This window comes from Petromyzon marinus, chromosome 32 (assembly GCF_048934315.1).
Source record: "Petromyzon marinus isolate PM22_M1 ecotype Great Lakes invasive population chromosome 32, UKy_Petmar_22M1.pri1.0, whole genome shotgun sequence".
NCBI classification, from domain to species: Eukaryota; Metazoa; Chordata; class Hyperoartia; order Petromyzontiformes; family Petromyzontidae; genus Petromyzon; species Petromyzon marinus.
In genome coordinates, this window is record NC_133698.1 from 7,628,185 (window position 1) to 7,643,927 (window position 15,743).

Below are 15,743 nucleotides of genomic sequence, written 5' to 3' on the forward strand. Positions count from 1 at the left end.
GTTTCCCTTCAACGTGACTTTACCGAAAGAGCTAAGAATATGAATTACTGCAGTCACGAAAGCTTTAAATCAAAATAAAATTCATGATTTCAACATTCCACTCTTGGACACAACCAGTATTCCATCTTCTCTTCCACCAGTCGTCACATGGCAGCCGACGATGAGACTGAACTTTGTCAAATCCTTCCTTTCTCTGATCATGGAAATCTCTTCCTCAATACCTATATATATTTTTACTTTTAAGTCCCTCCTTTACATCATCAGGCCACCTCTTGCATGGTCGGCCTCCTCTTCTTGCTCCTTCCACTGGCTGTGCAAGGCCATCGATGGTAACGTATATTCATATATCTTGCACCAAGCACCTGCTGACCGAGATTTTATACTTTTAATCTTCTCAGCTTTTTTTTAATTCTCGATACTCCCTGGATTCCTCTCATCCAGTTTTTTTTTCCTAGCTACCAGCTTATACAAGTTGAAAATAAACAAATGCAAGTGATATGTTAGAATACCCACTGTAGTACTAAATGTAGGAGAAAAGTTTGCTTTAGACGAGGCGATGAGTGATCATTCTTTCGCGAAATCCCGATTTACACTCAAAATGTTTAAAAGCAATAATTGCATTTTTATTATCCAGCAGTAAAAAAAAATATTCCGTAATATTACATTATTTGATTTGTGAAGCATGAGCTGCAATTTTAATTTCATTGATTTGCACATTTTTCTCAAACAGGAACTAAGAGAATACTGTATTGCAGTTGCACAGGGCATCTCTGGTATAATTAATCATCGTTAAACAATTGAAAGGGGGGGTAGGAATGTAATGTCTTCTGTATGCTTTGCCGGTAATGCAGGTGTGCTCATGAGCCTTTTGTTACGGCGGTTTCTTGACATCACTCAGCATGAGAATGTGACTTTGAAAAATTACAAGCTGAAACATCTCCACGTGAAGCTGTTTAATGATGTGGTGAGTTAAACTAACATTATTTGATACAAACAAGTTAAGTCTCGCACAGGGTAATGACATTTCCTATACTCTTTGGTGCTTTCGGTAAAGTCACGTAGGTATAAAATAACAAATAAAAATTGTGTGTGGGGTGCGGGGGGGAATTGAGAACAGTACAAGATATGAACTAAAGAAAATATGAAAGACAATGCTTGACCGGTGCATCATATTTCTAAATGCCCCATTCTGTTGATCAGATGGTTTGCTAAATGTGGGTGTTTTTAAATGTGTAATTCTACTGCATAAAGCTGCCGTATACTATTGGCTTTGCCTCGTCGTACTATGTGTGGGTAGTTTACACTGGCCCAGAAACACCTATTGTTCACAAGTCAAAAACGAAACCAACCTACCTCGATTTCACAGAACACTGTCAGTCAATAGAGATGTAGATTCCATTGTTCAATCTACCGCTGGAAGAAGGCCTCCCCATACCATGCTGGTCATGATTGTGTGACCATACTTCACCATACTCGTCAGTAGTAGTTGGTGAAGGGCCGGTTCAGATATCTACTGGCCACTGATGTTAGCCATGGTCAGGAATGGAACTCAAGATCGCCGAGTTTGTAGCGCAGTGCGCAAACTGCTGTTCCTCAGCCCAACAAAGTGCTGAGGACCAACACGCTAAGGCATATTATATTTACACAGGTTTTCCAGTAAGGTATTGCAGCTGCAACAATGTGGTTGTATAACGAGCATGATAATTTCCATTCCATAGCTATGCGACCAATGCAGGAGAGCCAATGTTCTTTAAGGTGCCTTAATAATTGTGTATGTTTTGTGTGGGTGTGTGTGGCCAAGGCCTGTGACGTGATTCTTGATGAACTGAGCCACCAAGTGGAAGAGGATATGGAGGAGCTGCATCAGAGAGAGTGCCATGCAGGGAGAGGGTCACCTGGTCTATGAGGAGGTGCACGCTGGGTCAACGTACTTGCACCTGACATTCTGCCTTGTTGGTTTCTGTCCGCCAACACGTGAAACCAATTATAGCCAATATATCGGCACCCTTTGATATGCTCTTTCGTGAATTATGGGTTCCTTTGTTATAAAATAACCCATATTATTTAGAGTTAATAATCCTCTTGAATCTTATAAAATTCAACATTTTTATGAATAAACGAGCCCTAAATGACATTTTGACTATTGTCTCTCCTCCACATTAAAAATAAATTGTTGCTTCCTCTCTTGATTTGCGCACAGTAATGTCAGAAAGTTTGCAGGTCAAGGATGTGATTTATGCAAGCTGAACATCAATTACCTTTGAACAAATTAGGCTGACTGTACCCAATATTATCACAGCTTAGAAACAAAGCAGGCTTGATGCAATGGATTCTTGAATCTGTCTGTGCGGAGCTCTTGAATATCGTTCCCTTGTGCCGATTGTCTTCCCTGGGTCCTCTTTTACTCAACATCCCAATGCAGGATTCTGTGGGTCTTTCGGTAAAGTCACGTAGATAGGTTCAAAGAAAATAACAACAAAAAACTACGTTTCAATCGCAACACAAGCGGTCGTCATCGGGATGCGATCGAAACGTCGTAGTTTTTGTTATTTTATTTGAACCTATCTACGTGACTTTACCGAAAGACCCAAAGAATATGAATTCCTGCAGTCAGGAAACCTTTACGTCAAGATCCCAATGCAGGAGTCTACCGAAAAGAGCCTTGAGATTCATTGAAGCTTTCCTGGATATATGAAGAGACTGATTATTTAAACCTGATGGTCATGAAATGTATAAACATTACGTTCCTCCAGGCTTAAACATACCCGCCATCATGTGAATCATGGCCACTTTTCATAACGGTGCAGTATATATTGTATTTAACGTGAACTGTTAATGTTACATACTGTATACATGATCAAGTGTGAATACAGCAATCTGTATCGTATAATTAAATGGGCAAAAAATAAAACAGCGACTTGTATTGTATATATATGGCATACATTTGTTTTATTCAGCAGCATTTGTAATTCTCGAAATTGCCAATTTCATTACTATACTAACAAATCTTGGACCCTATTTTCCACATGGTATGACGTTTTTCTCTGTAAATTCAAAGGCAATGTTGGAGGTGCATCTTAGCTTTGTGTGTGTGACCAGATTTGTATAACTTCAAAATCAGAATATTTATTTATACTGGAGTAATCCGAGAAGTTATATGGCTCTTTTTCACACATGTCCAGTAGGGGCGGGTGAAAACGTTACAACACCGAACAATACAAAAACACGATAGTAGTGTAAAGTACAAGGTAAAAAAAATCACCAAAACACATACAAATTAAACTAAAACCATCCACATCCTGCCAGACAAAGGCCACTGAGTATAGGAAAGATAAAATCACTTAAAAACATGCAAAACTAAACTATGTTTTATCTTACCAGGTAAAGGCCATTGAGCTATTATTTTCTTTTTTCAGAAGCGACCTGGCCACAAATGATAGTTCAACGAAGTGGCTTATCATGTGGAAATTTATTGCAGCAAAATAATCTAAACTTGACACTGGGCTCAAGTTTCGGGTGCGTCCTACTTTCTTTAGCGTCTTATAATCTGGAGAATGTGGTAGTTTAGTGTTGCTAGACTCACAAAAATACTCTTGTAAATAATTTGATGAGAAATTATTTTTAAAAAATCACAAACCGATAGGACTGGAATTTTTTTAATTCGCTTTACAACAAAGTTAAGGAATTTAACTGAGATATAATGGGGAGTTCAAAGAACATAGCAAGTCTGGTGTAATTTGTAATTGTATTAATGCCAATATTTTGAATTTCTAATCTCCGAGAATTGTAAATATTTAGGGGTATTCAATAATGTTTAGATCTCCACTTCTGCCTCTCGTGTTTATTCTGATGGTTTGCGTATTCAATTTAATCTCATTTAGGCTGGTGTTATTTTCTGTCGAGTAAAATTAAAGGTGTATGTACGGTAGCCCTGAAATGTATTGCCCAAGTCACTGCTAGTAGAACGATCTCCACAAGAGGGAGCCCTAGAGAAATGTAATGTAACTGTAAATGTGTATTTTCTCCCCAACACTGTACTAGTAACGAATTGGCATGTTCTGTTTTACGTGACAAACCTAGTTATTGTAGAGTACTGTGCGTTGTCTACTGTACTGGTCATGTGGTTGCTTCAGTGGTTGAGGATACATGGGTCTCCCCCATCCCCCCACAACCCTGCCCCTCCACCCTCCCACCCTTCACCACCCCCTCCATTCCCCACTACCCCTCCTCTACATTTCCCATTGGTCTCCCCTCCAGCCACTACCAGGCCTAGTCATAGTCAACCCGCCCCTCTATCTGCATATGAGGAGTGGGGGGGGGCGTTATAGCGAAGCTGCCCCTCTATAGCCCTGCCAAGCGTTAGTCATAGAATGACAGACCTGGGTGTTTATACATATTTCTATATATTCAACGTTTTATGTACATGAGATTAATAATGATGGATATTGATGAGGCGTTACATGCTGAAGATCTCTTGGAAGACGATTTTGGTGTATGCAGACTTTCACGTTGTTGCGACTTCTGCAGCGAGAAAGTGCCACGTAGAGCTGTCCGTGTGAGAATGCGGCGGTCTTCAGATTGATTCCGAAATGATTAAAAGTTTGTCCCTGTGACTTGTTGATAGCAATTGCATAAGCAGGAATGACCGGGAACTGTCGTCGTTTAAAGAAAAAGGGAAGAGTAGTGTCGGTTGGAGCCAGATCGATTTGAGGAATAAAGACCGTGTCGCCTCGGTTGCACTCGGAGATGATTTCAGCTGTGATGAAATTGCGCTGAAGACTTGTGACAATCAATCGCGTTCCGTTGCACATTCCCTTCTTCGCATTCAGATTTCTCAGCAGCAGGATTACAACGCCTTTCTTTAGCAGCAGAACGTGCGACGGCATACCTGAAGGTGTATGATCGTTGAGAAACTCAACTGGAAAATTCATAGCATCGCTGGTATCTTGGGAGACTACAGAATCAGTGCTATAATATATCTCCGGATCTCCTGGGATGAGTCATATGATCTGTCGATTAAGCTCGAGTGTTTGTTCATTTGTTGAAGACACGATCACTCATTTTGCCAAGTCTTCGACCGACAATTGATAGATCTCAGTTCCGAAGATTTCTCCAATAAGATCGGCGTTCGTTATCATTTGTAGAGGAATTTGGATGACTTTGTCGTCGTTGATTCCTGGAATTGGTGCGCCATTTCCAGTTACAACTTGCAGAAGCCAAGTATTGTGGTCTTCTTGTCCTTCGCTACGCATGTTGGTCGTGAGAGTGAGATTCAAGAAATGTCTCCGCAGCGGACTCGATTTTATGGACGTCTCGATGATATCCGTTCTTGTTCCTCGTGGCATGACTGGCAGAGTTTGACGGAAATCTCCAATGACGAAAGCTTTTCTTCCAAACAGTTTCTCGTTCTGCATGATTTCGCGAAGAAGCTTATCAATGCAACGCAGTCCATGCTTTGGAAGCATCGTGATTTCGTCGATGATGATGAGTTTGGCTATGCAAAGGACTTGCGCTTCAGGTGAATGCGGTCGTATTGACGAAACGGAAGTGTCGAGTAGTGGATCTGGAAGCTTAAATCCACTGTGCACCATTCGTCCTCCTTTAAGCAATGTTGCTGCAATTCCAGTTGTGGCAAAAGGAAGCACTGCCTCTTCTCTTCCTCGAATGAATGCCATCAAAGCTTTGTAGACAAAAGTTTTTCCTGATCCTCCAGGTTCCGTCGAGATAGAAGTAGCTATTATCAATTTCCTTGTCGTCGACTGCAGCCACGATCTTGGTAAATGCATCCAACTGCTTGTCGTAAAGCATGGCAACTTGTCTGTCTCCTTCCTCATTTTCAGCAACTGGATCGAAAGGCTGCTCTTCCGTTAGATTTCCAGTCGGTGTTGGTAAACCTATTATGGCACATGAGAGTCCGTGTTGCTTTAGAACTGCGTTGATGTCGTGCAGAGCTTTGTTGACCGCTGTGTCTTCCGGGAAATTGCGCATGTAGTCGAGGGACATATCGTCGCAAAACTTGTCCCACAATTCCCGAGCACTTGTTAGCTGAGCGAAACAACAGATGTAGGCAAAGGTGTAACGCAACTGCTTCGGCATCTGATAAGTTGCTGCTTCCGTGAAGCATTGATCCCATTCCGCTTGAGACTCCAGAAGGCCTTATGCTGCTACGGCTTCTTTGAATGTGGCGTAAATCACGTTTTTGAATGTTTGTCACAGGCAGAAATGCTCCTCGTCTTTGAAGGTGACGGTGTACAAGCGTGACACTATCTTGTTGCCTCCTCGATGACGTTTTTGCCAGTTGTTTCGAACGTAAACATAGTGGAGCGGAATATCGGTGTACAGCAGCTGTCGTGCATCCTGATCGCGCTCGTTCAGCTGGAACCACGACTCAAGCTTTGTGTGTCCGGTAGTCACTGCATCTAAAGCTTCCTGTTCATGTCCTTCTTCGAATGTGATGCACTGCTGATTCGGAAGATGCACTGGTAGTCGCATAACTGCATGGGATCGATCATGCATCTTGCTTTCCAGCAATCGCCAGATTGCTTCCGGTGCACCGATGTATCGACAATCGATGAAGTTGGTGATCTCGTTGTATCGCGGCTCCGGTTGTCCTGTGGATGTGATTGCAATGTTGGCACAGTCGCATCCTTTGAAAATGTACTTGTAGATGTACTTGATTGCCCGCAGCGACGTACAAACTTCGACGTTGATGTGGCAGTTGTATTTTAACGACAGATACGGACTGTACTGCACAACGTTGCGACTATCCATTGTGACTCGTCTGACTGTTGCTTGAACTCCTCTGCGGCGACGATAGAGCGGATATCCATTGACGTTCGTCTGTGTTGTGTCTTTGAACTGCTTAGGAAATTCCTTTTTGCATTTTTCCTTTTGCATGCATTGTGCGGAAGGATTATTGACACCACACGGTCCGTGCATCATGGTCTTCGTGACGATTTCGTAAAGTCGTGGATTTTCGGATTGAAGAGGAATCTCGGCACAGACAAATTGATCTATTCTCTCTCTGGTTGTGAACTTATCCATCCGCACGAAGAGTGAGCAGGATGTGAGCGTGCAGCAGACCTCGCTTATGGAATTCTATGGTGTACACCCATGCATTCGCTTTTCCCAAAGCTCCATGAACAGTTAAGTCCTCGATGAGTGATTTGAGCTTGAGTTTGAAGACAACCAAATCTGGCCGATCTGATGACTGTTCTCCTGGATGTAAGTTGGCGACGATTTCAGGCCAATTGGGATCCGCTGTCATGGTAATGAAGAGATCTGGTACACCCCATTTGTGGAAAAATGACAGCGTCATTGCAACGCTCGCACATGTTTCGAGATCCTTTGAAGTTGAATGGCAAGATGACTGCGACGCCGGCTGCAACTTTCGCATTGTTGGCGAGATTAGCAACGTGATCAGCGAGTCCGTGATATTGCTCCGCACGAAGTCGTTGTTAATTTTGTTTGATGAAGTTGAGATTGTTGGCTTCCACTTGCAGATAGGAATCGTTACTCTTTGGTTCTATTCGGTAAAGTCACGTAGGTAAAAAATAAAACAAAAATCACGACGTTTTGGCCACAACACAAGTGGCCTTCATCAGGTGAAGGGGACCATACTGTCACGAGGACAGCGTTGGAGTGAAGACAGTCCAGCTCAGGTCGCGTCCTTTTAAGTTGTGTGGGAGGAAACAAAACGCTTTGACAAAGGAATTAGCATAAAATGACCGTAAAGCACAAGAGGACCGGCACGGAGGGGGGGAGGGGGTGTGAAGTGGAACGTAGAGGACCGGTACGGGGGGGGGGAGTTTACAAATGTAGGTGTGAAGTGAAATAAGCTTCTATGAAAGTTTGGTATATCACTATTTGGATAAATACCATTGAAAATTAGTTTAATGTTTGGTATGATTTAGAACATCTTTCCAATGGTTGCTTAATTTGAAACCATCTTCTCGGTTGAAATTGTGTCTGTGTTTGTAAATCTGAATCTAAGGCCACTTGTGTTGTGGCCGAAACGTCGTGATTTTATTTATTTATTTTTTGCCTACGTGACTTTACCGAATAGAACCAAAGAGTATGGATCCTTGCAGCCACGAAAGCTTCAAATCTAGATAGGAATCGACCAGCCATTGCTGCGTCAATTTTCCAGCACTCATGACTGAGTTGAAGCAGTGGCGAAGAGCAGTTTGTGCTGCTCTGTACTGCAGCATGCTGACGTTGGTTCGAACTCTATTGATCTGCGCACCTTCGTAGGCTTCGCATTGCCACGTTGGCTGCCATCCGCGTTGACCGTATGGAAACAGCAGCACATACGTCATCGGATCCATATTGGGACTCAAGATGTTGATGAACGGCTGATTCGGATCTTCTAGATTTTGTGGATAGATGTGAACGTCACGATGAAATGGCGGCTCTCCATCTTCGTTGACAAACACCATTGCAACTTCATTCGATGTTGGAGAATTGTAGCATTGTTGATCCGATAGAGGATCTTGTCGAAACACCATGTTCACAACAGGAAGTTGGTCACCTTTGATTTGTGATTCCGCAATTTACTGTGTTTCGACCTCACGCATCAGCTGATAGCTTTGCGCGATTCTGTTGTGCTGTCTGAAGAAACAATCCAGTTAATTCAGAATCTGACGCTGGCATTGATCATTAGCTTGTTGTCCTTGTAGAGTGTCTGTGGCTTGCGTGCTGTCGATGATGTACAATTGCGTGTACTGCGGCTGTTGATTGTTGAGCACCTGGAGATGTTATGTCCGGTGGTAAGTTTGTCCCTGAACCTTGAACACATACGGTCCACGTCCAGGCAGATCCATGATCTTTGCTCCCATCGATGCAAATCAGACAGCATTGTTGTAAGATTGGATGTGGTCACGGAAATGTGTACGACTTGGTGAGTTGACATCTGATATGAGTTGACGGAGGAATTCGGGATATTCCAGCTCGACTCCGTTCTCATCTTGTGGCTTCGGCAGCTTGACTTTCCTTTTCGGCAGCAGCTTGTGAACTTCCCATCTGATGGATGCTCATCCTTAAAGTTCTTTGAATCACAGAATTGGCAGATGAAACTCAGCGGGCCGCAATCCTGAGCATGAACTCGTTCCTCTACAAAGTGAATTGCTTAATCGCAAATTATCTGGCTGTAAAGGTCTTGAGCTACACGGTGCACTTCGGCGTCAACTGCTCATTGTGCTTGCGATTCTTCAGGCGTTTCCGCTCTCGTGCTGCACGCTGCGACTCAGCATTAGCTTCTCGTCGTGCTTGTCGCTGCTCCAGTGATTCTTCTTGTTGGGCTTCGCGATGGGCTTCGGCGTCAGCTGCTCGTCGTGCTTGCGATTCTTCAGGCGTTTCCCGCTCTCGTACTGCACGCTGCGACTTGGCATTAGCTTCTCGTCGTGCTTGTCGCTGCTCCAGGGATTCTTGTTCTCGGGCTTTGCGATGGGCTTCGGCGTCAGCTGCTAGTCGTGCATGGTATTCTTCAGGCGTTTTCCGCTCTCGTGCTGCACGCTGTGACTCAGCATGAGCTTCTCGTCGTGCTTGTCGCTGCTCCAGTGATTCTTGGTTTTGGGCTTTGCGATAGGCTTCGGCGTCAGCTGCTAGTCGTGCATGGCATTTTTGAGGCGTTTTCCGCTCTCGTGCTGCACGCTGTGACTTGACACGAGCTTGTCGGATTCTGTCGAGAGTTTCTTGGCTTTGTCTCTGAATCCATCTCTGCTGTCTTTCTCGATTTAGCCGTCGTTTCTTTGTTGCTTGATCTTCGTCTCCGACCATCGCCTACAAAATATAAGTTTAATTGTTTGTCAGGTTTAATTTTTAAAGAACTCACCTTCAACTACTTATACGCTTAACGTCTTGAGAAATGATCGGATGTATGGCTGATAGTGAAGTTCGATTAAAAAACTTAAAAAGAACGCGAACGGCTTTGCTGTACTTGAGGACTTTCAACAAGTCGAATAAGAGCTTCTTTCACTTAAAACTTTCACTCTCCAGACCTTTTTTGACGATGCCACGATGTAACTTTAATGTGAATGAATTAAAATGTATTTTAACTTTAGTTGTGATATTAAAATTCACTTCTAAGAGCTGTGACTTATTAATCACTGAAAGAACAGTTAGGATGATTTGGCACTTGCGATATGAAAGAAATTCTAAAAAATAACTTGTGTAATTTTGCCTCAAATATAAATCGGCGCTTTAAAAAGTTGTAGATGTTTTTGAAAATTGAGAAAAAAAATTAACGGCAAAAAATAATTGTCATTTGATGCTGGTTGCAATTACTGGCGAAACGTCGTGCTCAGATTGTAAATGTTATGAGTTTACTCTCCAACACACCGGTTTTCTTCAACTAATAACGAATTGCCAAGTTTTTTTTACGTGACAAACCTTGCTGATTAGCTGTGTGTCGGGTGGCGGCGGGTTGAACGACACATTTATATCTTACGCGATCTAACCCAACAAAACCTCTTTGGATGGCCAATTTCTAATGTCACGTTGGTGCAGTCTTCCGTGGTCACAATAAAGTGACCTCGCCCGATGTGACGTAGGAAACCCACGAGAGAGCCTGAAACAAACATACAACGGACGATTTCAAGCTTTTGTGACTACAGGGATTCATCTTCTTGGTTCTTTCGGTAAAGTCACGTAGAATGGAAATAAAAGAATAAAAAGAAAACATAATAAAATAAGATTTTCACGACGTTTCGGCCACAAAACAAGTAGCCTTCTTCAGGTGAATAAACAGGACTGTCCAGAAGACAGCGCTTGAGTGAACATTGCCAAGCATGGACCACGTCTTTTAAGCTGTGTGGGCGGAATTAACATGAATTAGCATGTTACCCAGCACCACCACCACCGGATCGGGGGAAGGTGGCGGCGGGTACACAGAAAAAAGCAAAGAAAAAAGAAATAGGATAGGTCCGCTACTCTGTCCTGTATTGCGTTGATAACTATGCTATAAACTGGACTACTGTACAATATATTATACCTTCCAATCTAAACTACATGGTATATCATATCCATAGAAAAAAAAAAATTCCACCTTTGAATTATACAATGTGTTACTATACACTGCCCTATACTTTTGACTATAAAATATTAAACTTGTAACTTTACACTGTCTTATTTTATCAAACCCACTATATGCCACACTGCTGTATATTCACTATACAATTACGATACTATATATTGCCATATGAATTGTGTTAAACATTGCAATGTTATACTATTTATTATACCACATGCTATAAACTATACCATTGACCGTCGTGTGAAAGGTATTAAGAGGCAGTGCCAGCGGATGGACTTCGGTCTGAAGGTCACCGTAAAATACAATCAATTAAGAACCGAAATGGTTGATAACATCTTTCCAATGGTTTCTAAGCCAGAATCCATCTTCTCGGTTGAAATTGTCTCTGTGTTTATATATGTGGATGGCCTCATGAAAAAAAATCTCATGGTAGCCGGATGGCTTGCAGAGAACCTCCGTCTTGGAGAATTCAATATCAAGTGAGCCCACTGAATTATAACAGTGATGTGCCACGGCCGAGGTGTTGGTCCTCCCGTGTTTCAAGTCTGCTTTATGTTCATGGATGCAGTCCGAGATATGTCGTTTGGTTTCTCTATGTAGCTGCTACCACAGAGGCAACTGAGTTTGTAAACGCCCAGGTACTGTATGTCTGGGACCACATCTTTTACAGACGGAACCAGATCACGGATTTTATGTACTGTGTTGAATCGGACCTGGATCTTGTGTTTATTCAGGATTTTGGAAATATTTTTTGTGACCCCCGCAATGTAGGGTAAGGTGATGGTTTTGAATGGATCCTCAAGAGGATCCTCCTTCATGACTGGAGTGATGGCTTTGCGGATTGTGTAGTCGGAGTAACCATTAGCCTTGAGAGCTTGGTGTACGTGTTTGAGTTCACTGGCAATGTGTTCCTGGTCGGAAATGCATTGGGCTCTATGGTATAGAGCAGTGGTTCTTAACCTGGGTTCGATCGAACCCCAGGGGTTCGGTGAGTCGATCTCAGGGGTTCGGCAGAGCCCCCGCCACGGAGGTCCGGACACACTTGAATTATTGTGTAAATTTGTGATGACACACACGGCCCGCTTGGCCATCACTGGCTGCAGATGATCATGCTACACTGCTTGGCCAATCAGCGCTGCGGGGAATTTAGTGCGTACTCAGTAGTCAACGTGTGACTGTTGTCGTACGTTGTGTGATTTCTTTAATATTTTATCCATACTATGTCGGGCAAAAGAAGAAAGTGGTCGGACAAATATGTACAACATGGATTCTCATGTATCACGGAACGTGATGGGAGTGAGCGTCCTATCTGCATGATTTGCAACGCCAAGTTGAGCAACTCTAGTCTTGCACCGGCAAAACTAAAGGAACACTTCTTGAAGCTGCATGGAGACGGGGAATACAAGAACACAACACTTGCTGAATTCAGGGTGAAGAGAGCCAGATTCGATGAAAGGGCCACTCTGCCTGCTCTTGGATTTGTACCTGTTAACAAACCGATCCTGACAGCATCGTACGAAGTTGCTTACCTGATCGCAAAGCAGGGCAAGCCACACACCATTGGTGAAACACTTGTGAAACCAGCTGCATTAAAGATGGCGAATCTGATACTCGGAACAGCGGCCGAAGGTAAATTATCCCAAATTCCCCTTTCAAATGACACCGTCAGTGACAGAATAGAAGACATGAGTAAAGACATCTTGGCTCCAGTAGTCGCGGATCTGATTTCAAGCCCGGCAAAATTCAGCCTTCAACTCGACGAAACCACAGACGTTTCTGATCTAAGCCAGCTTGCTGTTTTTGTACGCTATGTGAAAGACGACATGATAAAAGAAGAGTTTTTATTTTGTAAGCCTCTTACAACAACAACGAAGGCAGCCGATGTGAAGAAGCTTGTGGATGACTTCTTCAGAGACAACAATCTTTCATGGGATATGGTTTCTGCAGTTTGTACGGACGGAGCTCCAGTCATGCTGGGAAGAAAGTCTGGTTTTGGTGCGCTAGTAAAGGCCGATGCACCACACATCATTGTGACGCATTGTATTCTGCACAGGCATGCGTTGGCAACAAAAACCTTACCTCCAAAAATGACAGAAGTATTAAAAACTGTGGTGGAATGTGTGAACTATGTGCGAAAAAGTGCTCTGAGGCACCGCATCTTCAGTGAGCTGTGTAAAGAAATGGGCTCTGAATTTGAGGTACTTCTGCTCCATTCTAATATTCCGTGGTTATCCCGGGGACAGGTGCTGAATCGTGTTTTTGCCATGCGTGTGGAATTAGCCCTGTTTTTGCAAGAGCACCAACACTGCCATGCAGATTGCTTCAAAAATCCTGAGTTCATTCTCATTTTAGCGTACATGGCTGATATATTCGCAGCTCTCAATCATCTCAATCAGCAGATGCAGGGTGGTGGAGTCAATATCATGGAAGCGGAAGAACACCTGAAGGCTTTTCAAAAAAAGCTACCGTTATGGAAACGACGAACAGAGAACAATAACTTCGCAAACTTCCCGCTTCTGGACGACTGTGCAAGTAAGATCGAAGATGTGTCTGGAATCGGAGATATTTCTGTATCCACGGAACTGAAGCAAACAATTGCCACGCACTTAGATGAGCTTGCAAAGTCTCTCGACGGATATTTCCCTACAAGAGAGTCATATCCAGCATGGGTGAGACAGCCGTTCACGTTTGCTGTTGAAACAGCAGATGTCAATGATGAATTCCTCGACGAAATCATTGAAATTCAGCAGAGCCAGGTTCAACAGCAACTCTTCAGAACAACAACGCTCTCAACGTTTTGGTGTCGACAAATGAACAAGTATCCAGTTATTGCTAAGAAAGCCCTGTATTTTTTTATACCATTTGTTACAACATATCTTTGTGAGCAATCCTTTTCGAGGATGCTGGACATAAAAACGAAGAAAAGGAACAGACTTTGCTGTGAAAATGACATGAGAGTGGCACTTGCCAAGGTGAAGCCACGCAGATCTGAACTGATCTCTCAAAGGCAACAGCAGAAGTCACATTGATTTCCAGGTATGTAATTTGTTGTGAGTTTATGCATTGTGTTGGTTTTATTCTTTGAACAAGGTAATGTTCATGCACGGCTCATTTTGTGTACCAGTAAAAAACATATCTATGTCTTGAATTTGAAAAAAATCACATTTTATTTTTCACTAGAGGGGTTCGGTGAATGCGCATATGAAACTGGTGGGGTCCGGTACCTCCAACAAGGTTAAGAACCACTGGTATAGAGTCTTGATGAGGGAGTTCTTCTGGGATGGATGGTGGTGGGAATCCGGTTTCAAGTAAGCATCCGTATGGGTAGCTTTCCTGTAGACAGAGTGGCTCATTGAACCATCAGGTCTCCTTTTAATTAAGACATCCATAAAGGGTAGCTTGCCATCTTTTTCGACTTCCATGGTAAATCTGATGACTGGGTGCGTGGAACTGATGTGGTCGAGGAATTGGTCTAGAGCAGGTCGGCCATGTGGCCAGATGACAAAAGTGTCATCCACGTACCTCTTCCATAAAGTCGGGCATAGAGTAGCAGTCTGGATGGCGTCAGTTTCAAATTTTTCCATGAATACGTTGGCTACAACCGGAGATATGGGGGAGCCCATTGGGGTGCCCTCAGTTTCTGTTTGCGGAAAGTTCAATTCCACGTGAAGTATGTGTTGGTTAAGCAATGTCTCACCAGGGGGGGTACATCAGTATGCAGTCCTTGATGAACCAAGTCTTCAATGATTGCGATGGTGTGAGGTACCGGAACTTTGGTGAATAAGGAAACCACACCAAACCTGACAAGCAGGTCGTCTGGGGACAGGGAAATAGCCCGTGATTGTCGAAACCAGGTGAGTAGAGTTTAGTACCGCAGAGGTGGTTTTTCCAGTGAGAGGTCTACGTGATGAGACCTCCTTTACCCTTTTAACTGGCACAAAAAACTGATACCTTTATTCAAGGCATCATGTTTGCAGTAACCACAACACAAGCAGTCAAAATGCAAACAAAAGAGACAACTCTGATAATAATATTGGCACTGCCCTTGAATTTGATTGGTCCACACCCGAGACGGCTTTTCTCAGAGCCCTTAGTCTCCACTGGTGTTGGACCAGAAAAGGCGTACAACTCAAAAACAGCGCACCATCAGAGTATTGAGGGCTCGGGGTGAGCATTTAGATTATGAGACCTCCTTTGCCAGTAACAAGATATAGTAATAGGTTTTACCCTTTTAACGGGCACAAAAAACTGACACCTTTATTCAAGTCTTTTTGTTTGCATTTTGACTGCTTGTGTTGCGGTTACTGCAGACATGATGCCTTGAATAAAGGTGTCAGTTTTTTGTGTCAGTTAAAAGGGTAAAACCTATTACTAGGTCTACGTGACTTTACCGAAAGAACCAAAGAGTATACACACAGAAAGCGAAATGAATTTAGCCCTCCGATGTCTGGAATAATGTAGGAGAGGTAAAACAACAAAATAACGACAATGTGGAGCGCGTACCGAGCGGACAGCCGCGTGTGATGAGGCAGACATTGCAGACGTCACTGGGACTGCGACTTGGCCCCTGCACAGCAGCGGGAGCAACCCCCCCCACCACCACCACGGTGACCCAATCAGAGGAGGGCAGACATCTTGGGTAGGGGAACCCGACCGCGAACCGCAGCAGCGCGCCCAGCACGGCAAGCCGTGCCCCCCCCCCCTAACACCA

General features: G+C 43.5%; 1 protein-coding gene and 1 long non-coding RNA gene across 12 annotated transcripts in view; one reads left to right on the top strand and one right to left on the bottom strand.

The window, feature by feature from the left end:
• The window catches only part of LOC116948130 (uncharacterized), a 17,925-nt gene extending 14,997 nt beyond the window's left edge, over positions 1-2,928 (top strand). For all 8 annotated transcript variants that reach the window (XM_032964524.2, XM_032964531.2, XM_032964523.2 and 5 more), the window contains 2 exons: positions 852-964; positions 1,802-2,928. In XM_032964524.2, the coding sequence (XP_032820415.1) occupies positions 852-964; positions 1,802-1,906 (218 nt within the window). In that variant the 3' untranslated portion in view covers positions 1,907-2,928. The remainder of the gene's footprint in view (positions 1-851; positions 965-1,801) is intronic.
• On the bottom strand, positions 941-15,706 carry LOC116948131 (uncharacterized). Of its 4 annotated transcripts, none has more exons than XR_012945819.1 (4): positions 15,536-15,706; positions 14,730-14,848; positions 10,390-10,567; positions 941-9,780 (listed from the first exon to the last, which is right to left on the bottom strand). It is a non-coding gene; the product is annotated as an uncharacterized LOC116948131 (long non-coding RNA). The 4 variants fall into 4 exon arrangements; XR_012945818.1 differs by lacking the exon at positions 15,536-15,706 and adding an exon at positions 15,222-15,529 and having other exon boundaries at positions 14,730-14,946; XR_004403751.2 differs by lacking the exon at positions 14,730-14,848 and having other exon boundaries at positions 15,536-15,686.
• Between the last annotated feature and the right edge of the window lie 37 nt (positions 15,707-15,743).